The 24,739-nt window shown below is 52.8% G+C and overlaps 1 protein-coding gene across 3 annotated transcripts in view; it reads right to left on the bottom strand.

Annotated features, from left to right (window-relative positions):
- Positions 1 to 2,291: 2,291 nt before the first annotated feature.
- Positions 2,292 to 24,739, bottom strand: part of SLC27A1 (solute carrier family 27 member 1) — a 30,602-nt gene continuing 8,154 nt past the window's right edge. For 2 of the 3 annotated variants that reach the window (XM_045862741.3, XM_054504848.2), the window contains exons 3-13: positions 13,898 to 14,292; positions 13,605 to 13,766; positions 13,436 to 13,505; positions 12,570 to 12,661; positions 12,389 to 12,498; positions 7,350 to 7,559; positions 5,909 to 6,035; positions 5,683 to 5,820; positions 5,442 to 5,606; positions 4,914 to 5,060; positions 2,292 to 3,729 (exon numbers count right to left, since the gene is read on the bottom strand). In XM_045862741.3, the coding sequence (XP_045718697.1) occupies positions 3,572 to 3,729; positions 4,914 to 5,060; positions 5,442 to 5,606; positions 5,683 to 5,820; positions 5,909 to 6,035; positions 7,350 to 7,559; positions 12,389 to 12,498; positions 12,570 to 12,661; positions 13,436 to 13,505; positions 13,605 to 13,766; positions 13,898 to 14,292 (1,774 nt within the window). In that variant the 3' untranslated portion in view covers positions 2,292 to 3,571. The remainder of the gene's footprint in view (positions 3,730 to 4,913; positions 5,061 to 5,441; positions 5,607 to 5,682; positions 5,821 to 5,908; positions 6,036 to 7,349; positions 7,560 to 12,388; positions 12,499 to 12,569; positions 12,662 to 13,435; positions 13,506 to 13,604; positions 13,767 to 13,897; positions 14,293 to 24,739) is intronic. The other variant, XM_064598027.1, reaches the window with a different exon arrangement.

The following is a 24,739-nucleotide window of genomic DNA, read 5'->3' on the forward strand; positions in this document are numbered from 1 at the left end:
CGGAAGCCAGTCACAGGCTGGCAATGACCAATCACGGTGGAAGGAGAAGAGCCTTCAGGATGGGAGTGCCAGCCAGGGAGCCTGGACTCTTCCCCAGAGTGACAGAGACCCTTGGAAGTTTGGAGGCAAGGTCCCAGCCTGCAGCCACCTCTCCTTGGAAGGTTCTCGTGTCCTCAACTCCGTCCTCCCCATGCCCTCTCTGGCATGCTTCTCCTTCCTTGTCCCTCACACACTGCTCAAGCCCTGCTGCTCGTGGCCCATGTGCTGATGCCAGGCTGGGGCAAGTTTCTCTTCACAAGGACAAACATCCCCTCCGTACACATCCTTCCAGGGCCCCTCCATAAAGGAGAGCCTTCTGATCCTGGCTTTCCTCCCGACCTAACAACTGTCCCTGGGGGCAAGTCACAGAACTTCTCATTCTAAAAAAAACAAAAACAAAAACAAAAAACAGCTCTTGGGGCGCCTGGGTGGTGCAATTGGTTAAGCATCCAACTCTTGGTTTCGGCTCAGGTTATGATCTCAGGGTTTTGGGATCAAGCCCTGTGTCGGGTTCCACGTTCAGCATGGAATCTGCTTGAGATTCTCTCTCTCCCTCTCCCTCTGCCCCTCCTGCTTATGCTGACTCTCTCTCTCTCTTTAAAATAAATAAATAGGGGCGCCTGGGTGGCTCAGTTGGTTAAGTGACTGCCTTCGGCTCAGGTCATGATCCTGGAGTCCCTGGATTGAGTCCCGTGTCGGGCTCCCTGCTCTGCAGGGAATCTGCTTCTCCCCCTGACCCTCTCCCCTCATGTGCTTGCTCTCTCTCATTCTCTCTCTCTCAAATAAATAAATAAAATCTTTAAATAAATAAATAAATAAATAAATAAATAAATAAATAAATAAATAAAATCTTAAAAAAAAATACAAAGCTCTCAAGCCAGCCAAAGGGATGGATCCTAAAGGCATCTTGCTAAGTGAAAGAAGCTGGTTTGAAAGGCTGTATGTCATAGGATTCCAAATGCATGACCTGGAAAATGCAAAACTGTGGAGACCATAAAAGATCCACGGTTGCCAGGGGTTGGGATAGGAGGGATGAAGAGATGGAGCACAGGGGATTCTTAGGGCGGAGAAACTATGATACCATCACAGTGGATGCAGGCCAAAACCCACGGAATGTACAACACAGAGTGAATGCTAATGGAAACTGTAGACTGCAGGTAATAATAGCGCGCGGGCATAGACTCATCAGCCATTACAAATGCAGTGTAACGCAAGACGTAAATAGTAAGGGAAACGGCCGTGCGGGGTAGAGAGTATATGGGAAGTCTGTACTTTCCACTTGTTTTTTTATAAACCTGAAATTGCTCTAATACATAAAGTCTGTCATTAATTAAAAAGACAAACACAGAGCCTGCTGCTGAGAGTCACCAGTATTATTTTCCTGCTAGCTCAGAGGGAGCTTCTTACCCTGCTGAGAGTCACAGGCTTTGGAACAAGAAAGGTCCTGCTGGCCCGCTTTCTCACCAGGAGCTGCTGGCATTGACTTCATTCCCCTCCTCGTGCCTCAGTTTTCTTATCTGTACAGTGGGGACCATGGTGGTTGTGAGGTCTGATGGGATGTGATACAGAATACACTTGCTTTATCAGCACAGCGGGACACTCCATCCCCAACGGCAGCGGATCCTTCTCCTGCCTCCCTCTCCTTGTGAACTGGGCATCCAAGGACCAGCCCCAGCCATCAATGGTTCATCCATCCTTGAGCCAACCAGGGCCTCGTCCATCCCCCACCCCCCATCCATCCCCAGGGCTGCCCCCTCCCAGCAAATGCTCAGTCATCACAAATTTTTCCTCCTCTGTCCCCTGAAGTGGAGACAAGACAGACATTATAATACTGCAGGTGGGAACAGCGGAAGTTGCGATTAAGTGTCTAGACTCCGGAGCTGGGGGTCCTGGATTAGAATGCCAGCTCCAATAGCCACGTTCGCAGCTCTCACCCAGAGCTATGGCCACACTGGGGCACCAGCCAGAGCCCACAGGCAGATCGGAACTGACGCTGGGGCAGGACTTTGTGAGGCCCCAGAGGCTGCCGGGAGGCAGCGAGGATGCTAACCCGCTAACCCGCATGCAGCCTGTCCCCAGACCCCAGAGGCCTTGCAGCTGGGCTTAAGGCCACCTGGGGGGCAGCAAGAAAAGGCCGTGTGTCTTGCTGGTGTCTGGGGAACATGAGTTCCCCAGCAAAACGTCCTGCCGTCTGAAACTCAGACAGGGTTCTGCGCCACATGGGGACGGGCAGTAAATAACCGGGATTCAGGCCCTGGACACTCTGCAGGTTTATTTCTTAAATTCAACTAGGAAACAAAACCTTGGTGCTTGGAAAGGCCCATGAGCAACAGCGCTGGCCCCAGCGTTCATGGCGCTGGATGCCGCTGCAGCAGGAGGGTAGGACGGATGGTCTGGGTGGATAGTCCCAACCACAGGAGTCTAGGACGAACCACCAACGAGGCTGATGGGGATGTCCGAGCCATCCCGGCTGTGTCGTCCAGGATGTCACCACCAACGCTGGGTCTGAACTGTCACCAACAAGGCCAGCAGGGTTATTCAATGGGCTGGAACCCCCAAGGCCCAAAAGTCCATCTCTGACACCACCCCCAGGCAGGATACTTCTCCCGACACCACGGCTGCCACTCCTATGGGTCCCACCAGCAGCCATGCCACATGGGGACACCCGGGAGGTCTCTGCCAGGGTAAGCGTCTGAATCGTGAGCCGAAAAGCCACCCAATGCAGTCTTCAAGCCCCCTCTAGCAGGAGCTCCATGGAGGCGCCTAAAAGGAGACATCTGGGCAGGGGCAATGTCAAGTGGTAACAGTCAATTCTGGAAGCTTCTGGGCATCAGGAAGTGCAGACAGGGTGTGGGAGACCCACCAAAGATGGTTGAGTGCAAATGGCAACTGGCCCAGCCTGGGAGATCTCTGGCTGGCCTGGAGGTCCCTTGACAATGCCCCCCTACATCCCGGTGGGCAGGGCAGACCACCCGTGGTTCCTCCTCTCAGGAGGGAGGATGGAGGCTCTGCCTGGAGCTCATACAGGGCGAGGATGTGCTGGAGCCCAGCAGCCTAGGGAGGCCCGGACTGAGGCTCCTTAAGGCACAGCTGAGAGGGAGGCCAGGAGGCTCCACTCTGGGTCCATGACCCAGCAGGGACGACCTACAGAGGCCCCGAGGGCAACTGGGCCCTGCGCGCCTACAGATCCCAGGAGAGAGCAGAGGAGGAGAAAGAGGGAAGAGGCGAGAGCAGATGGAACAGGGGCGAGGAGGAGAAGCAGGGAGAAAACACACACACACACACACACACACAAACACAGGAGCAGGAATTCAGGCAGAAGAGAGCCCAGAGGCGGAAAGAGGAGAGTGAAGGTAGCAGAGCCATGGGCTCCTGCTGGGGTCCAGTTGCTTAGCACCAGGATGGTCCCACCTGGTGCATCTGGGCCAGCTCCTCCCCAGGCAGGGTTGTCTGGCTCAAGCCTCCCTCGCCAGCAGGGCCTGCCTCACCAGCAGGGCCTGCCTAGAAGTCTCTAGTGGGCGAAGGAGGAGCGTCAGAGGGCAAAGACACCCGAGCAGATGCGGGTGTAGACACCCTGGTCCAGGGGCAGGTAGTGGCCCTGCTTCAGGTCCAGGAAGAAGAGCCGGTCTGAGGTCTGGCGTGGGTCGAAGCCCTCGTGCTGCAGTCGAGTCTTCTGGATCTTGAAAGTGCCTGTGGGGGTGGGGATGGGGGTCCTCAGCAGAGAGCGTTCTGGGAACCCCAAACTCACATCCTGTCCTACACCTCCAGGCTTCTGCATAGGCCGTCCCCTCAGCTGGAAACATTCTTCCCCATTTTGCTGCCTGATTCTCCCTTGTCCTTCAGATCCTGACTTCATGCCCCCTCCTCCAGAGAGGCCTCCCAGACCACTACCCCATCACAGCCCCATACACTGTGTATTCCCTGCCTGGGCACGTGTCTACTCCCCATGAGACCAAGGCAGGGCTGAGTCTGCCACACAGTAGGTCAGGGGTCAGCAACCTGTAGCTGAAAGCCAAACTCAGGCCATCATCTGTTTTGTAAATAGTTTTTATTGGCACAAAGCAACACCCACTCATTTACACACCCTCTAGGGCAGCTTTTGCACAACAGAGGCAGAGGTAAGTTGTTGGGACAGAGATTACATGGCCCAAAAAACAGAATATTTACTAACTGGTCCTTTAAGAAACAGTTTGCACTCCCTGCAGTGGACAATTAAAGAAATGTTCCATGAAAGATAAGGCTAAGGGGCAGGGTGAGTAGGAAAAAACCGAGGCAGGAGACCTGTGTGCGTTAGAGTTGGGAAGGTTTCTCGTTTTAAATAAAACTTCAAAAGCACAAACTATAAGATTAAAAAAAAAAAAAAGGTAAGTTTGTATCAAAATGAAGGGCTTCTTTTCAACAAAGGCCCCATTAACAAGGTTAACAGACTCCCAAAGAGAAGACTCCTGATGTCCAAAAGTGCTAAGGAATTAACATCTGGAATATTAGGAGAAACTCTCGTCAATTGAAAAGAAAAAGAGAGCAAGGCTATACAAAGATGGGCAAAAAATACAAACAGGTGATTTACAGGAGTGGAAACCTCACAGGTATGAGATGAGTTGCTCAAATTTCCTAGTCATCAGAAAAATGCGGGCAATGGAAGAAAGGCACCAAACACCGCAGAATGCCTAGTGGGGCTGGGATCGACAAATGGGAATAAATAATAGTGCAAATAAAATAAGAGAAGGGCCCTACGGGCACCCACAATGCCCACTGACCATGAACCATTGCAATCAGACTTGGCAGGGGGGCCTAAACCGGGACAAATAAGCAAATGGTTGCTGAACCAACAGACAGATGGACAGACAGACAGACAGACAGGTGGGAGGCCGCACCTGTGGTGTCCACCTGGGGCAGGAGGCGTAGGAAGATGGGCCGGGCATAGGGCGCCAGGACCTTCTGCAGCTCCTGGTACAGCGCATTGGGGCTCAGCTGGCCATGGGGGTCTGCGATGGCCGCCATGCCTGCTTTGCCCTCCACTCCTAAAGACAGAGGTTTTGCTGAGAACACCCCACCTTTTGTCCCACTGCAGGGCTGGATACACCCTCAAACAGAGGCCCCTGGCCTCTGATCTCCAGTCCCTTCCATCTGAGATAACATTTGTTGAAGCAGTCACCATGTTATTGAGCTCCTGCAGCACTCCCTGCAACCCTGAGACAGTCGCTTTCATGATCCCATTTTCTGGATAAGGAAACCGAGGTTGATTATCATTCATGAGGGGTAACTCCAGATCCAGTGCTCCCACCCAGGCTGCCAGGTGCAGTTACCCAGGTTGAGCACTGCCCAAGGGCCTCCAAGCTTGTGCAGGTTTGGCTCCTCTGGGGCTGCCATACCCTAGGACCAGCCCCACAACCCCAGCTTGCCTGGCACAGCCACCCCGTACACAGCCACGTCTGTCTGGCCCAGCAGGCGGCTCAGCACGCTCTCCACCTCTGTAGTGGAGACATTCTCCCCACGCCAGCGGAAGGTGTCCCCGCTGCGGTCCCGGAAGTACATGTAGCCCAGCTCATCCATCACCAGCACATCACCTGGCAGAGGGGAGGAGGAGGAGAGGTGAGATGGTGGCCCACCATCCCCACAGCCAGCCCCCCAGGGTCTTCGCACCTGAGAGGTAGGCACTGTCGCCCTTGCGGAAGACACTGTGGGCAATCTTCTTGCTGGTGGCACTCTCACTGATGTAGCCATCGAAGCGACGCAGTGGGTCCTGCTGGTTGATCTGGCCCACAAGGAGGCCGGGCTCCCCTGGGGAGGAGGCCACCCTCAGGCTGCGCTGGGTGGGCAGGGGGTGGGGGCCCCAGTTCCCCAGGGGACTGGGCAGGGCCTGGCTCACCGGCCTGACATGGGATACAGAGGCCCTGGGCATCCCGCAGTAGTTCCATGGTGTCCTCATTGACCTTCACCAGCCGGATGGGGTACACATGGGGTAAGATACGGCTGTTAAAGCCACAGGAGCCGACCTGGGATGGAGCGAGTGAGTTGGTGAGGAGCCCCAGGGGGCACGGCATCCTCCCAACTGACACCTTGCCTCTCCTGCCCCAGGGCCTGGAATTAGTTCAGGCAACCCCTGCATTGCCTGAACTCTGTGACCTTGGGTGATCTGAAAAAGGGGGTCTTAAGGGCAGTGCCTCCTTCTCAGGACTCAGGCCCCCTCCTCCCACCTTCCCAGCCTCCTCCACAATCATGTGAGGAAACCTACTGACTGGTCACCACCTCCTGGTCCATAAAACCCTCTATACTGGCAGGAAGTACATGCCTAGAATGACCCTGGAGCCCGCTGCCCGCTGCAAGTCACCTTGCCTGGCTCAGTCCGATGAGTAGAAATGCCCGTCTCTATGCTGTTGGGTATGTTTGTTAGAACAGCAATTTCTTTCTTTCTTTCTTTCTTTCTTTTTTTTTTTTTTTAAGATTTTATTTATTTATTCGTAAGAGACAGAGAGAGAGAGGCAGAGGGAGATGCAGGCTCCCCGTTGAGCAGGGAGCCCAATGCGGGACTCGATCCCTGGACTCCGGGACCATGACCTGAGCCGAAGGCAGATGCTCAACCATCTGAGCCACCCAGGCACCCAGAACAGCAATTTCTGTTAGCATGGCCAGGTATCTTCTGGGGCTGTCTATTCAACAGATATGCATGGGGGGTGGGGGGGTGGGCAGGGCCTGGTTCTCAGGTATTGGGTCCCCAACACCGAGACAGACACAAAGCAATCCCTGCCCCCAGGTGCTTGCTTTATAATCATGCTCCTGATCTATGCCTGGCTTGGTAAGGCTTGGTAAGAGAGGGTTCTGTTCAGGCAGAATGGAGACAGTGATTGCTAATCATAAATGCATCTGCAGAGAGCCTGCTACCTGGGGGTGTTGTGCTGAGCTCATGGTCCCAATGAGCTATCATCCCCATTTACGGATGAGGAAACCAAAGCCCAAGGAGTCTGAGTGACCTACCCGGTAGTAGGGGATGGGCACCCCAACCCCCGCCCAGGATCCCCCAGAGCCCTGCTCTCCCCTGCCACCCCCACAGGTGGGACCTGAGGCTCAGAAAGGCTGAGGCCCTGGCCCAAGGTACACCCCCTCGCCGAGGACTTGAACTCTGGAGGTACAGACCCAGGACTGTGTGTGCCCTGGCAGTCCTGGGAGCTCCCCCTTCCCCCGCCCTGTGCGCCTGGCCGGCGCCTCCCAGCAGGTCAGGCTGTTCTACGAGAACGCGGGGGCCAGGGAGGCCGAGGTGGCCACGATCCCCAAACCCTACAACCTGCCCGCGCCACCCCTCGGCCGCCCACCTTGCCGTCCATGTTGGCAATACTGCAGTTGCATTCGGTGGCTCCGTAGAACTCGCCGACCTGGCGCACGCCGAAGCGCTCAGTGAACTCCTCCCAGATGGCCGGCCGCAGCCCGTTGCCCACGGCCAGGCGCACGCGGTGCCGCCCCTCGGCCTCGCGCACCGGCTGCTTCAGCAGGTAGCGGCAGATCTCCCCGATGTACTGGACCACCTGGGGGGAGGGGGGAGAGCGAGGGGTGGGCCCGAGGGGAGTCTTCCCTCCAACCGGGGCGCTAAGAACACATCGGTCTTAAGGGCCATGCAACAACCGCCCCCCCCCAGGCCGTTTATGCGTACCCCTTGCTGAATCCTCACTCCGGGGGTGGGCAGAAGGATGCATTCAGCGTCCCCCATGCCCCTCCGCCGCCCTTCCATCCCCCAGGCTGTTTCCAGGAACCCACAGGCAGTGCAGGAAGGTGGGGCGCACCGCTGACACCCCACAGGGCAGCCCTCAGCTCAGAGCCACTGTCCAACACTGTTCCCCAGACCCCTAGCTCGGGGTGCATGCTCCACGCTGCCTCTCGGAGCCCCAGTTGCCCACCGGGTCCCTTGCTCCTTGGCGCCTCCCTGCAGGGCTCCTTCCCTCCCTGTCTCAAGGCTCCACTCCTGGAGGGTCATTTCCCAAATACCCCAGGGGCCTACCAGTCCTCATCTCTGGGTTGACTTCCAAATGATTACCACCACCACCCCCAATTTTACTGAGGGCCACCAACAGTAAGTAACTGGACCAAAGCTGATAAGTGGTAGAAGCTGATTTAAATCCGGGCAGCCTGGCCCCAGAGTCTGAATGAAGAAGTTACATGCTCGGGATTAACCGCCAGGCTGATCATCACAGCTCCAAAATGCTCACAGCTTCCCCTCACACACAGGATGAAGTCCAAATTTCTGCCAGTGGCCAATTCCCTCTGGCCCCACCGTCCTCACTGCCTCTTCTCCTTCCATTTCCCACCAACAGCTGCTGCCACACAGGGCTCCTCCTTAGGGCCTTTGCACATGCTGTGCCCTCTGCCTGGCGCATTCTTCCCCGGGATGCATCTGGGCCCTCGGGGTTTGAGTCAAAGATCACTGCCACGGAGAGACACTCCCTGAACAGCACTTGCTAAATCTCTGATGAATAAACAAATGTGCTAAATACTCTACCCACCAAGCACAGAGCTCATTTGTTGAATTCTCCCAACACCCCCATGTTGGACAGGAAGGCACTGAGATCTACAGAGGGAAACAGCGTGCCCAAGATCATCAGCTGCTGACCAGGCGGCAAGCAGGGTGGGGCAAGATCAAAACGTGATGGTGCTGAGTTCTCTCCCTTCGCCCCTAGGCTCAGGTCCGTGCCATGTCTGTGGCCCAGCCCATCTCATCTCTAGGCAGGACATAGGACACGGCCTGGCCAATCAGCCCAGTCCATCCCCAGCTACAAATTGGTTCAAGGATGAGCACCTGACCAGAATTAGACCAGTAAGAATCAGCCCTGGGACGTCTAATAAACCGAGAGGAAGAGAGAGGCTCTTTCTCCCCTGGAGCTGCTTGGGAGCCTTCCCAGAGAAGCAGGCTGGGAAGGAAGCTGTACACTCAGGAAAGAGAAAGACAAGAAACAGAGAGAGACAGAGGCACTCTTGGATCAGGCTGTGCCTGAAGCTGTCCCCATGTGGCCTCTTCAGGTCCATGAGTAATAAATCCCCTTCTTCAGGAAGCCAGGGTTTAGGTTAGGCTTTTGGCTCCTGTCAAATGACACAAAGTCCTGCCCAAGTACTGCCCTCCAAACCATCATCAGATAGTCCCGGCCATGCCCTGAGCAGCTCTCAGCTGTCCTCTTCAGGCCAGGGGAGGAGCAGGTCAGCCATGATTGAGGCAGCTGAGGGGACAATGACTTCTCCTCACGGCCCTGAGGCTGTGTCCCTGCACTGAGAGCAAACACTTGATCTTTACCTCTGGCCTGTACCCTCGGACAGACCCTGGGCTGAAGGGAAGACAGCTCAGGTCAGTTCAGAGAGGCGGACACCAGATCCTTCAAGGATTCTGTCTATTCCTTAAAGGGCCCCTCAGTGTTTAATGGGTACCTTCTCTTGACACAGAAATTCCCTTCTTAGAAACAGGACAGACTATCAAGGGTCCAGAGACAGTGAGCAGTGCCCGATGGAGTGTGGCATGTCAAGGACAGAGAGGGACCCCAGACACTGCGGGCCTCCCACGAAAAAAAGTTGAACTTGAAGCTGATCAAGTATCTAGACCAGGGGTTCTCAACCACGAGCAACTCTGTCCTCACAGAACACTTGGCAACATCTGGATACATTTTTAATGCTCACAACTTGGGGGGGGGGTGCTCCTGGTATCTAGTGTTTTCAGGTCAGGAATGCTGCTGAATATCCTATAGTGCACGGGACAACCCCTGCCCCCAGAATGATCCAGCCCCAGATATCCTTAGCATCATGCTGAGAAACACTGTGATGGACCCAACGGACAGGAAATACCGGGGACAGAGGAACACGTTAAGAGACACCCCGGCAATATCCAGAAAATACTATAGGACACACAACCCTTTAGTAAATACAAGACAGAAAAAAAGAGAGAGAAGGGGCTCCTACAGATGAAGAGATTCTCATAAGACACATCGACTGGTCAAAATGTGTGGGTCTCCTCTAAAAACGGATTTTTTTCAAATTATAGAAACAGGGGAAAACCACATTTTGACCCAGTGAGACACTGGGGATGGAACCGCTGCCCAGATTCCCGATGACACTGAGAGTTCACTGTTACTTTTTGGCTGTGATGATGGTGCTGAGCTTATGGGTGTTTTTTTTTTTTTCCTTTTTTTGTTGTGTTCACATATAATAATATAAAATCTACCATCGTAAGCACTTTTAAGGGTACAGCTCGGTAGTATTAAGGACACTCATACTGTTATGCAGCCACCACCATCCTTTTATTTTGTAGAACTGAGACTTTTTATTTTGTAGAACTGAGACTCTGTCCCCACGAACCGCTGACTCCCCACCCCCTCCCCCAGCCCCAGGTGCCCGCCATCCTACTTGTCTCTGTGACTGTGACTGCTCTCAGTCCCTCATATAAGGGGAATCATACAGCGTTTGTCTCTTGGTGACTGGCTTATTGCCCTCAGCACAATGTCCTCGAAGTTTATCCATGTTGTGGAATGTGCCAGAATTCCTTCCTCTTTAAGGCTGAATAACATTCCGTAATATGAATACACCACACTGCGCTTATCCATTCACCTGCTGGTGGCCCCTGGGTGGCTTCCGTGTTTTAGCTATTGTAAATCATGCTGCTGAGAATAGGGGTGTACAAATATTCTTTCAAGACCCTGCTTTCAATTCTTTTAACAATAGCCCTTACCAGACACAAAGGGCCACATAGTGTATGAGTCCCACTTACAAGACATGTCCAGAACAGGCCAATCCATAAAGATAGAAAGCAAGTTAGGGGTTGCCTTGGGGGCTGGGGGTGAGGGGACAGGGATGGGGAGTGACTGACTGCTAATGCAGACGGTTTGGCGTGATGGAAACATTCTGGAACTAGACAGAGGTGGTGGTTACACAACACTGTGAATATCCGAAACACCACTGCACTGTCCACTTTAAAAATGGTTTCTTTTATACGACTTTTGCCTCAAAAACAAAACAAAATGGTTCTCATCTTTCAGAGGTTTTCCGGAAGCATCTCTATGAAGGACACACACTGCTTTCTGGGGGCTGCTTCACAATGAAGAAGGAGGGATGTGGGTGGGGCTAGAGGGGGCACAATGGGGGGTCTGAAGGCCCCCTGGGGCCAGTGACAGTGCTTGGGAATTGCCTATACTTTCTGTCCACGTTCATGTACGCAGACTTTGTGCGCTCCCCGAAAACAGAGCGTTCCTAGGAAAGCTTTCATAAGCTGAAACGGCGTCAAGCAAAGCATATCCCCTGCTTTCTAAAAGTTCGAATTACACTTCACTTTTACGAAAGACCGACATTAGTACCAGAATGTGTTTTTAGGTTTTTTTCCCGTAAAAGAAAAAATCCTCTTTGGATTTCTTTTGGTTAGTGAAATCAGGTATTGATGTAGGTCTTTCCCCACAGCGAAGCCAAAAAACTGGCACTTTCAGAGAGTGGGGGATAGCTGTATTCACAACTCTCGATAATCAAGTTTATAAAACAGACTGTTTTGCCTTTCAAGAGTTGGTTTAACAACATTCCTCCGGGGTTCCCCGCAAGCAAAACGGAAAATCCTCAAAAGTGGAGCAGATCACAGCCGTTGCCCCCAGGGGTCCCTAGGATGCCAGCCCAGAGCCCCCACCCTGCCCAGCCAACCTAAACTCTCTGGGCCCCACCTGTCCAAGGTGAGGTGGGCACCCGCCAATGTGTCAGTCCTTGGCCACAGCCCATTGTCTCCTCTCCTCTCCTCACCTCTTCTTCCTGGAGGAACATGCTAGCACCTGTGTATCTACTGCCATCAGGGCACTGAGATCCTCAGCTTGGTTTCCTCTCACCATGGAGGGGAGACGAGAGGAGAGGACGGGGGCCAGCACCCCCCTCCTCCTCTCCCCCTCCAGGACCGTGGATGTTGTCCACCTCTACCTCATGCTTACCCCATCTGGAAGCCCCACACCTAACCAGCCCAGGGGGGTGACTGGACACACTGGTCTCATTTCCTGATTTCCAGCAGCCACCAGCAGGGAAGACGCCGGCGGCACAGGGCGGACTCTTTAGAGAACTCAAACAGCCTGGGCCCAATCCCAGCTGCAGTATAGGCCTCAGTTTCCCCACCTGCAAAATGGTCTTTGTGATGCCTTTGCCCATTCTCACACAGTCATGCGGATCCACTGAGTTTACATGGGGGAAGGTTTAGCCTGGGGCTGGCCACCCTCCTGTCCCCCTCCAGAGTGGCCATTCTGGCCATGGAGGGGGGGGGACGGGGAAAGCTGGAGGTCGGGCGGGAGAGTGGTTGCACCACAAGGGTGGCCCAGCAGGTGGAAGGCGGTGGGGCGGCGCGGGAGGGGCGGGGCCTGACCGTGCAGTTGTACTTGACGCAGTCATCCCAGAAGCGGCTGGCTGAGAACTTCTTGCGGAGGACCACCGTCAGCCCGTAGATGAGACACTGCCCCACGCCCATGATGTTCCCTGCGGAGGGCGGGCTCGGTGAGGAGTCCCCAGTCCCTGCCCCCCACCCCGCCCCCACCTGCCCGAAGTACCTGCCGAGTGATACAGGGGCAGGCAGTCATAGAGCACGTCTGCCACCTGCATGCTGTAGGCGTGGTGGCCGAAGGCTGCAATGCGGTAGTACCTGCAGGGGCGGGGAGTGCAGGGGCTGGGACTTACATCCTCCGGGGCATGGGAGTGGGGGGAGCATGGGGGAGGGGAGAGGGACACAGCAGGGACCCAGGCAGAGCCAGCCCAGCTCACAGAGGTTGGGGAGAAGAACATGCTGCCAATAATTGTCCATGGTGCTAGGGGCCATGAGGAATACCAGAGAGCTGAGAAACGGAGAGGGGCTGAAGGTGACACAGCCAGAGAGGGTGGGGGATCCTGTGTGGAGAAGTGACACATGAGCTGAGACCTGGTGAGAAGGAGCCATGGGAGGGGGGAAGGAAGCTGGGGAAGGGCGTCCAGGTGGTGGGCACAGCATGTGCAAAGGCCCTGAGGCTAGAAGGACCGTGGCAGATCTGAGGACGTGTAAGGAGCTGAAAGGGCACGAGCAAGGGGTGGAGAGGAGGAAGAGGACAGCAGAGAATTGGCAGGCATTGCACAACATGAGCATGGATTTTACTCCGAGGGCCAAGGCAGATACAGGGAAGTCTGGCAAGGGGAGGTCTGGTTTAGGATTTTTTAAATCCTCCTGTGTCCACTGAGGGGAACAGGGCCATTAGGGGTAGGAGCAAGAGCAGCAAGAGACCAAGGAGGGACACAGAGCAGCACTGTCCTGAGATGGGCCGTGGGTTTTACTGGGTTGAGATAGAAATGTCCCCAAGATCCCAACAAGATCTGAGGGAAGGGGTCAGCCGTAGAGGCGACCTGGAGTCACTCCCCAAAGCTGGGGTGAGGCCCATGGGCCCCTTACCTGCTGTGCACTACAATGGCAGCCTTGGGCAGCCCTGTGGTCCCCGAAGTGTAGATATAGAAGAGTCGATCTGCAGGAGATGCGCGTGTTGGGGACCGAGGACTGGGTGGGTGGGATGAGGGGACAGGGTGGGCATTGGCAGAAGAAGGGCATCCCACCCTGGCCTCACCATCCATGCCCTTGTCAGGGGGCTGTGCCAGGGGGGCTGTGGAGGCGTCCCTCAGCAATGGGTCCAGGAGCTGGGTGTCCGGCAAGATGCCCTCGGGCCCCAATTCTCCAGAGCAGAACTTGAGCAGGCTCTTCCCCAGCTGTCCGCTCACCTCGGCCACCACTGCAGCCCAAAACATACGTCACGGTCAAGGACAGCCGGGGCCCCTCCCAAGGCCTGGGAGGCACCACACCATCTCCCGGCCCTGGAAACCCCAGGGTCTCCACTCAAGATGAGACCTGCCCCAGCCTCACCTGCTGCCAGCTCCCCTCCAAAGATGAGGGCCTTGGCACCCGAGGTGCCCAGGCAGAAGGCCAGGGGCTCGCGCCGTAGGTTAACGTTGAGCAGAGCGGCTTCCACGCCCACCTTGGCCAGGCCCAGCCAGAGCCCCACGAACTCCGGCCGGCCCTCCAGGAAGATGGCCACCACGTCACCTGGTGTGAAGCCCAGCTGGCAGAAGAGGTTGGCCACAGCATTGGAGTAGGCGTCCAGCTGCGCAAAGGTCCAGCACACATCACTGCCCGCATCCACCAGCGCCAGGCGATCCGGCTGCCGCCGCGCCACCACCTGGAAGATCTGCGGGATGGTGTGGCCGGCACGCTGGTGCCGCCGCAGCTCCAGACGCACACGGATCAGCACCAAGAGGCCGCTGGGAGGGGGGGTGGAGGGGATGGCATCACTAGGTGCCCTGCCTGGCCTCCAGGAGACCTCTCCAAGCCTCAGCATCTCCAACTGGAGAAAGCAGAGGGAAAGGTCCCTGCGCCCCCAAGGATGGCAAAGGTTCAATAAGGACCTTTTGGTTGCCGGGTCTCTGGGGGCACTAAGGGCATAGAAAGGGCTATTTACCAGCCAACCCAGAAGTATGCAGATTGTCAAAGCTGGCCATGCCATGCCATGAAAATCAGAGTTACTCTGTCCTTCTCCACCCCAGCTAGCTCAGTGACCCTGAGGGAGCCGGGGCCCCAGTCCTATCCTTCTTTCTCTCCCCTGGGACATCCAGAGCCTCCCATGGACCCCACCACCACCTTCAGCCTGGATTCCTCATGTTCCACCCACCCCAAACTGGCGTCCTCATCATCTCCTCCAGGAAGATTTCCAGGGCTCAGCCCCTGCACGTGCCCACTGCTCCTCCATCAAGGCATAGAGTCCCCCAAATGGGGCCAGACTGGGGCAGGCACTGGCTGCGCTCAGAAAATGCTCTCTTGACCACCTTGGGAGCTCTCCCTATCCCCTATACTCCATCAAAGCCCCTGTGCAAAGCCACTCGGTAATGAGTGTATTCCCCCCACCCCCAGATTGTGAGCACCCAGGAGGAGTCACATCTGCATTGGCCGAGGAGCCTGGCACGTACCAGGTGCCCCGTAAACAGGCCGGACTGTGCTCGTGTCCCCGAACCTGGACCTCAGTGTGCCCTCCATCCCTAGAGGTAGCAGCCAGCACAGAGACAGACTCTCCCACTCCTCTCCCAAATAATGAGCACCTACCATATGCCAGGCCCATGATGGGCAAGACCCAGTGGTGACCCAGACATAACCCTTCTCCCCCTCCAACTTTCTCCCACTCCACCTCCCTTTCCATCCTGCTCCCCCTGCCACCTCCCCCTCGCTCACTCACTCCAGCCACAGGGCTTCCTTGCTGTTCCTTGAGCACACCTGGCACGCTCCTACCTCAGGGCCTTTGCACAGGCCATGCCCTCTGCCTGGACCACTCTTCTGCCAACATCCACATGGCTCCTCCCCCCACTTCCATCAGGTCTTGGCTCAAATGCCACCCTCTCGGGTGGCCATTCCTGGACACCCATCTGTTACTGTACCACCACCACCCCTTTCTGGTCCCTGCTTTGTTTTGTTGTTTTTTTTTTTTCAACACAGCATTTATACTGTCAAATACCATATGCAGGGTACTGATCTACCATCTTGCCCCTGGGCTATCTCTCCCTGTTCTGGATGACAGGGACTTATGTCTATTTTTGCTAGGCCCTGGAGAGACAGCAGTGGAGATAGACTGAGGCCCCACTCTCCTGGAGCGCAGTGAGCCTGCCACAAATAATCCCAAAGGACAGTGTTGGAGGAAGAGAGAGAGGCATCTGGAGCTCCCAGGCCAGGCCTGAACCCCACAGCCCCAAAAAAGCAGTCACATCTCTGTGGCTGGCCAGATCTTTGGTGAGAGGAGGGGCAAGGTCTCAGGGCAAGGCCGCTGTGAAGAGGGGCAGGCATGGGGACAGCTGTGAGGAGCATAAATAAAGGGTCTTGGGCAGGTTGCTGCCCACCGTTCCCTCTGGGTGCCTGCCCTGTTACTCTCAGGGTGACCGACGGCCTCCAATCCCAGAGCTCTGCTCATCAAAGCCTCTGTTGGCAGTGACCAGGGGAAGCATCTGACCAGGAGCCTGGCACATAAGGTGCTCAGCAAACAGAGGCTGAATGACTACATTCAAGCCCCTAAACCCGGAGCCCAGCATCCCGCCCCTCCTGGCGACCAGCACAGAGGCACAGATTCCTTCACGCCCCAGATGGCGGCGAGCACCTGCTTTGCACAGGTGAAGCTGATCAGGTGGGAGAAGCAGATCGGTGGGAGCAGGGGGCCAGGGCTGGGGCTGGGGGGCTGGAATACTGATGGCAAAGGCGCAGGAGGAATCTTGTGGGGAGATGGGAATGTTCTGTATCTTGATGGTGGTGGTTACCTGGATGTGGACCTTTGTCAAAACCCCAAACGTACACTTAGCATGGGTGTATTTTATTATATGTAAGTGATACCTCAAAAATAGCCCATGAAAACAGAGCCAGTTGGTGGTTGCCAGGGGCTAGAGGGAGGGGAAATGACTGCTAATGGGAACGGGGTTTCCTTTTAGGGTGATGGAAATGTTCTGGAACCAGACAGAGGTGGTGGTTATGTAACAATGAAGTGTGCTCAATGTCACTAAGGTAAATTTTATACACTCTTTACTACAATAAAAATGAACAAGAAAACTCAGGAAGACTGTCTTGCAGCAAGGTTAAAAAGGGGAAGTCCTTGCCTTCCAGAGACAGACTCTAGAAAACTAACAGGTGAAAGGACGTGCCAGTGGGACTCAAACAGCGGAGGAAGAGCAAGTGAAGGTCATGGATGCTAGGGGATGGGCATATGGGCTCATTACGTTATTCTCTCCACTTCGGTAGGCACGAAATCTTTCATAATAAAATCTTTTATTTATTTTTAGTTTTTAGTTTTTAAGAGAGGGGCAAGAGGCAGAGGGAGAGGGAGAAAGAGAATCTTAAGCAGGCTCCATGCTGAGCATGGAGCCCGATGCGGGGCACGACCCCGAGATCATGACCTGAGCCGAAAACAGGAGTCAGATGCTTAACCAACTGAGCCACCCAGGCGCCCTCCCCCAACAAAAATCTTTTAACCTTCCAAAGGGCCTGTGAAGCCTTACCTGCCCCAGTCCCATCTGTCTGCCCACTTCATCACCCTCTATTCCTCTAGCTCACTCTTGCCTCCTTCCCTGATTTTCAGCACAGCAAACGTTCCTGCTCCAGGGCCTTTGCCCATGCGGTTGCCACTGCTGGAATATTCTCCCCCAGACCTCTCATCAGGCTTCCTGTCTTTATAGATGTAATTAAGGTACGCAGGAGATGAGATCATCCTGATTCCCCAGGTGGGACCTAAATCCAATGACAGTCTTTTTAAGGAGAGAGAACACAGAAACACAGGGGAGGAGACTGGAGTGGCGTGGCCACAAGCCTCGTGAAACCTGGAGCCCTCAGAAGCTGGAAGAGGCAAGAGAGAATTCCCCCTAGAGCCTTCCAAGGGAGCATGTCCTGCCAGCACCTCAATTGCAGGCTTCTGGTCGCTGGAACTCTGGAGAAGACAAATTCCTGTGGGTTTAAGCCACCGAGTTTGTGATCATTTGTTATGGTAGCCCAGCGACACTCATACAGTGGCCACGGGCAGGTGCCTCCCTCTCTGGGCCTCCCGGTAGATGGGGACCATAAGATTCCACACCTCCCAGGGCATGGTGGGGAGAAAAGAGGCAGAGGTAGATCTCTGAAGACGGGGCCCAGCACGTCCTATATTCTCAATCAACTCTGTTGCTGTCCTCTGCCCACGGAAGGAAGCACTGTCAGTAAGAAATCAGAAGGGAATTAGCACTTTATCTACCCAGCAACTTCACTCGTATCTACCCTGCGAGGAAGAGAGAGGAGCAAGCAAGTTATAAGAGCAGGGGTCAGCCCAGGAAGCCCCCAGGGGTAAGGGTCCAAGGAGGAGGCAGGACTGATTTCTCAAGCATCTGTCCGGGAGCTTTGAGTCCCAGCATGGCCCAGAAGGAAAAAGTGCCCTAGAGTTCATGGTCTTAATTCAAAGCCTCCTCGACTGCCTAAAGCTGTGGGGCCTGGGCAGATCCTGCCCTCTCTATAGGCCTCAGTTTCCTTACTTGGAATGTCTGAAGACTGAACCTAACGACTTCTGAGGTGATCTCCAGCTCAACAAAGTGTAGGTCCCGCTACTGCCCTATTTACAAACAGGAAGCGGGGTCCAGAGCAGCCACCCAAACAATGCAATTCTCAGCCTAATACCTGTCAAGTGTGTTAAGTGCACAGACAAGAAAAAGGGTTGAATAAGAGGGGTCCGTTGTTACTCTGCCCAGCGGGATCCTGCCTCTGAGCTTTGCTACCTGCTCTTCCCTCTTCCTTTCCCCAGGTCTTTGCAAGGTTGGCTCCTCTCATCTGCCTACTTGCACTGGAGGCCCTGCCCTAATCACCCTGGCTGAAGTCGCCACCAGCGATCCCTGCCTCAACCCAACATGTTTGAGCCTTCTTGTCAATTTCTGATGTTTTATTGTGTCCTCATTTCCTTCTCGATTATTCTTCTCCCTCGCTAGACTGTGGGCTCCACCGGACAGGAACAGTACCTGACACATTCACAGCATGTCACGCTGAACATGGCATTCACCCAAGCCCAGATGGGGTGTGGCACCCAGGAGGTCCTTGGGGACGGATAGAACAAATGACTTTCTCCAATGCAGACTAGCCAAAATCTAGCCATCTCAGCAGCCCAGCCCGGCCCCCACCATCACACAACGGGACCAGCGCTGTAGTCAGCTCTTCCTGGTCTCCTGGCTCTGCCCTGGCCCAGGCCCCACTCCCTCACAGTGGGGTGAATGGTGGTCCCCAAAAGATATGTCCAAGTCCTGGCCTCCAGAACTTGTGAAAGTGACCATGTGTGGGAAAAGGGTCTTTGTAGATCTAATTAAGTCGAGGACCTTGAAGAGATCATCTTGGATTAGGGTGGGCCCTAAAGCCAATGACAGATGTCCTTATAAGAGACAGAAGAGGAGACACAGAGGTAGAGAAGAAGACCACGTGAAAACAGAGGCAGAGATTGGAGCGGACCTAACCTCAAACCGAGGATCTGCCACGGTGCCAGCAGCCACTGGAAGCCAGGAGAGAGGCATGGGAGATTCTCCCTCAGAGCCTCCAGAAAGCTCCAGCCCTGCCCACACCCCGATTTCAGACTTCTGGCCTCTATAGCCATAGCAGAGTTCATTTCTGTTGTCTTTAGTCACCCAGTCCGTGCTACTTTTGCTAGAACAGCCACGGGACGCGAATACGGACATACGTCGGAAATACTGTGGGTTTGGTTCCAGACCACCACAATACAGCAAATGACACCACAAAGCAAATCAAATGAATTTGTTTCCTAGGGCATATAAGAGTTACATTACACTATATTCTAATTTATTAAGTGCACAATAGCCTTACATCTAAAAAAAAAAAAAAACCAATGTGCGTATCTTAACACACCCCTCCAAAAAAAAAAAACTTTATTTAGCTCCGTTCTTTAGCTAAAGCATGCTGACCATCATCTGAGGCTTCGGTGAGTCCTTATCACTGATCACAGATCACCGTTAACCAATATAATGATAATGAAAGACTGTGAAATATTGCAAGAATTACCAAAATGTGACGCGGAGACAAAACATGAGCAAATGCTGTGAGAAAAAATGGTGCCAAGAGATGTGGCAACACAGGGTTGCCACAAACCTTTAATTTGTAAAAAAAATAAAATAAAAATAAGTAAATAAACCAAAACCAAAAAACAAAGCAAAACAGTAAAACCCAGAGTATCTGCGAAGTACAATAAAACGAGATATGCCTGTATACCAAGCTTTATCTTTGACCTTTGTCTGTCTTGCTTACTGTTCTCACTCCAGCACCCCATGTCTCCATTCCCACCGTCCAGCGACAAGTGCACTTTCTGCCTGGTTGCCCCAAACCCCCCCTGCTGAGCCACCTTCCTCCTCCTTGGTGCAGACCAGTCTAGCTGTGCTGCTCTCCTGCTCAGAACCCTGCCCTGGGCACACGACACTCCTCTGCTCAATGTTCAAATCCCTGGAAATCTGGCTGCTGACCCCCTTGGCTCCTTGAACTCCCAGCTCATACACCTTCCTGCAACACATCAGCCACTTTCACACAATCCCTGCAACATGGGACATGGCAGTCCCATGTTCCCTTTCTTCTACCCAGAGAAGCTGTCACTGACATGTAATGGCTGGAACCACAGCAGCCACCATGAGACCATGAGGGTACCCAGCTGGAGACGCTAAACCTTTGCAGCAAGGATGGCAGAGCACAAAGGACAGAAGGAACCTGGGTCAATGACAACATGCTGCACCATGAACTGACCAACCTAAAGCCATCTCATGTCAGAACTCCACATTACATGTGGCTGTAAATATTCCTTACTGCCAATGCCATTCCGAATTGGGATTCACACTCCTTGCACTCATAGGTAAGTGCAAGCTCGGAGGAGTAAGCATTCTAGGTGGACAGCACCATGAGTGCAAAGGCCTGGAGGCAGGAGATTGACACATTTAAAAGAGAGCCCAGGTCAGTGGGCTAGAGAGGAGTGAACAAAGCAGAGAGTGGGAGGAGACTGCACAGTGATGGGACTCTCTCCATGGCTCTGGATCATTCCACTAATTAGAAGATCGGTCTTGGCACATTAAAGTCACATGGGAGAAATGATAGTGTTATTCATTTGTAGCTTCCAATGAGCAGAAGATGGGGAAGAACCCGATGTCCTGCCGTAGGGGAGGGGTCCGATGAGCAATGGCCGCTCTTTACAATGGAAGGCTGTGTAGCCTTTTTGAGAATGGGGCCCCAACACAGATGGATGAGGAAGGAGCCACAGGTGAGAAAAGTCACGGGTGATTTCACACAAAGATGGCAGATCAAAAACCCAGACACTGACTGATCATTGTGCTTCCCTATTCTCCCCCCTACCCCCCTTCCCAAAATAGCCAGTAAAGGGATTTTTTTTTTTTAATGTGAACACAAAGACTAGGAAAATGGGAATGGAGACCAAATTACCCCACTTTTGGAAGCTGGGGAGCAGTGACAACAGGTGGGGGTCCCTGGAGCGGGGAGAAAGCTGAATCCTGGGCTCAAGTGAGGAATAGGTAGAAATGTGTCTAGCGGGCAACCTCCTATATAACATCAGTAAGTCATGGGGATGTGACGTACAACATGGTGACAACAGTTGATAATACGGATCTTCCTCAGGGCACCTGAGTGGCTCAGTCGTTAAGCGTCTGCCTTAGGCTCAGGTTATGATCCCGGGATCCTGGGATCGAGCCCTGCATCAGGCTCCCTGCTCAGTGGGAAGCCTGCTTCTCCCTCTCCCACTCCCCCTGCTTGTGTTCCCTCTCTCGCTGTCTCTCTCTCTGTCAAATAAATAAATAAAAAATCTTAAAAAAAAAAATACAGATCTTCCTCGACTTACAGTGGTGTTACATCCCAATAAATCCATCGTAAGTTGAAAATACCCTAAGTTGAAAATGCATTTAATACATCTAACCGAACAAACATTACAGCTTAGCCTGGCCTACCTTAAAGGTGCTCAAAACACTTATATCAGCCCACAGTGGGCAAAATAACCTAACACAAAGCTTACTTATTTATTTATTTATTTTAAAAAAAGATTTTATTTATTTATTCATGAGAGACAGAGAGAGAGAGGCAGAGGGAGAAGCAGGCTTCCCGTGGAGCAGGGAGCCCGATGTGGGACTCGATTCCAGGACCCTGGGATCATGACCTGAGCCGAAGGCAGACGCTTAACCATCTGAGCCACCCAGGCGCCCAACACGAAGCTTATTTAATTAAGTGTTGAATATCTCACATAATTTATTGAATACTGTACTAAAGTGAAAAATAGAATGCTTGTGTGGGTCATTCACGTCCATGATCATAGGGCTGCCTGGGAACTGTGGCTATGTGGCTTCTGCCCAGCATCACAGAAAGTCTCATACCCCCTGTCGGTAGTCTGGGGAAAGATCCAAATTCAAAATCCAAAGTACAGTTCCTACTGAATGCATATCACTTTTGCATCACCGTAGAGTGGAAAAATTGTAAGGCCAGGGATTGTCTATACTGTATTCCATATTTGAAAGTTGCTAAGAAAATAGATCTTTAAAAAAAAAAAAGATTTTATTTATTTATTTGACAGAGACAGAGAGAGAGGGAACACAAGCAGGGGGAGTGGGAGAGGGAGAAGCAAATTCCCGCTGAGCAGGGAGCCCGATGCGGGGCTCAATCCCAGGACCCTGGGATCATGACCTGAGCCCAAGGCAGACGCTTAACGACTGAGCGACCCAGGTGCACCAAAAGAAAATAGATCTTAAAATTTCCCATCCCAAGAAAAAAAGCATGTAACTATGTGTGGTAATGGATGTTAACTAGACTTATTGTGGTGATCCTTTCACAATATGTACAATATCAAATCATTACATTGCACACCTGAAACTAATATAATATTACATGTAAATTATATTTCAACACATTTTTTTTAGATTTTATTTATTTATTTGAGAGGGAAAGAGAGAGAGAGCAAGAGAGAGCACAAGAGCAGGGGGAGGGAGAAGCAGACTTCCCACTGAGCAGGGAGCCCGATGCGAGGCTGGAACCCAGGACCCTGGGATCATGACCTGAGCTGAAGGTGGACGCTTAACTGACTGAGCCACCCAGGTGCCCCTCTTTTTTTTTTTTTAACAATTGTATTTATTTATTTTAGAAAGAGAGCAGGGGGAGCAGCAGAGGGAGAGGGATAAGCAGACCACGCTGAGCGCAGTGCCCCACGGGGGCTTGATCTCACGACCCTGAGACCATGACCTGAGCTGAAACCAAGAGTTGGACGCTTAACCAACTGAGCCACCCAGGCGCCCCTCGATACATTTTTTTTAAGTGATCACCTTGCACACCAGAGAAGATTGGAGGTCCATCCACAGGAAGGTTTCCAGATGGGGCACCTCCCTGCAAATGGGTGTAAAATGAATGTTTATCTGCCAGATGCTGAGCCCCTAACACTTGTCCCCTCTGCATTCCTGGGATCCTGCTGGTAAGGCCTGTACCCTCTAGGCAGGAGACCAGAAAAGCTTCCTGTGAGGAATCTGACCAGGCCCAGAGGAAAGACCCAAACACACTGCGACTAAAGTTTCCCCAAAGCACCACTTGGCCAGGCAACCCTGTCAAGAAACTCACAGTTGAAGAGACCCTCCCCGGGGCGCCTGGGTGGCTCAGTCGGTTAAGCGGCCACCTTCGGCTCAGGTCATGATCCCAGGGTCCTGGGATCGAACCCCGCATCGGGCTCCCTACTCGGCGGAGAGCCTGCTTCTCCCTCTCCCTCTGTCTGCCGCTCTGCCTACTTGTGCTCTCTCTCTATCTCTGTTAAATAAATTTAAAAAAAAAAAATCTTAAAAAAAAAAAGAAAAGAAAAGACCTCCCTACTCACCACATATATACCCATGCTGAAAGCTTCTAAATGGATTTACAACCAAGGATTCAGACTCCTGGGGATTTCCTCTACTAGAGATGATGGAAACTAAAATAAACCAAGAAGAAAATTTTTGAGGAAAAAGAGACTGTGCAAAGAGAAAACAAAACTAATAATATCAATAATATCCTTGGAGATATAAGAAAACATATTGCATCCACAAAACAAGAATGAGATACTATTAGAAAAAGTTTTCAGGGAATGAAAAAAAATTCCTGGAAAATTAAAATGTGAGGGCACCAAAGAATGTACAACACACAGAATAAACCCTAACGAAAAATATGAGTTTCACGGTGCGCCTGAGTGACTCAGTTGGTTAAGCGACCGACTCCTGATCAGAGTTCAGGTCTTGATCTCAGGGTAATGAGTTCAGGCCCCATGTTGGGCTCCACATTGGGGGTGGAGCCTACTTAAAAAGAAAGAAAAGAAAAAAAATGTGAGTTTTAGTTAATAAAAATGTACCAATATTGGTTCATCAATTGTAGCAAGTATCCTACACTAGTAAAAGATCTTAATAATAGGGGAAACTGTGGGAGAGGGTAAGGGGATATATGGGAACTCTGTACTCTCTGATCAATTTTTCTGTAAACCTAAAACTGATAATTAAAAAAAAAGAAGAAGAAGTCTTGGGCACCTGGGTGGCTGTTTCTGAGCATCCAACTCTTGATTTCAGCTCAGGTCATGATCTTGGGGCCATGGGATCGGGGAGTCTGCTTGAGATTCTCGCCCTCTGCCCCTCCCCCAACTTGCACGCACACACTCTCTCTCTCAAATAAATAAATCTTTTTTAAAAAAATGAAGTCTTGGGCACCTGGGTGGCTCAGTCATTAGGTGTCTGCCTTCGGCTCAGGTCATGATCCCAGGGACCTGGGATCGAGCCCCACATTGGGCTCCCTGCTCAGCGGGAAGCCTGCTTCTCCCTCTCCCACTCCCCCTGCTTGTGTTCCCTCTCTCGCTGTCTTTGTTTCTCTGTCAAATAAATAAATAAAAATGAAGTCTTGGAGCACCTGGGTGGCTCCGTCAGTTAAGCGTCTGCCTTCAGCTTGGGTCATGATCCTGAGGTCCTGGGATTGAGCCCCACATTGGACTCCCTGCTCCGTGGGGAGCCTGCTTCTTCCTTTCCCTCTGCCTGCTGTTCCCCCTGCTTCTGCGTGCTCTCTCTGTCAAATACACAAAATCTTTAAAAAATGAAGTCTATAAAAAATTAAAAATAGAATCTATTTACTTTAAACAATAATGATCACAATAAAAAATTTCAAATGTGAGGACATAAGTCAAACATGAATAGA

Source organism: Mirounga angustirostris, unplaced genomic scaffold (genome assembly GCF_029215605.1).
Source record: "Mirounga angustirostris isolate CCGP_5_RB_7025 unplaced genomic scaffold, mMirAng1.0.hap1 SCAF_1, whole genome shotgun sequence".
NCBI lineage: Eukaryota > Metazoa > Chordata > Mammalia > Carnivora > Phocidae > Mirounga > Mirounga angustirostris.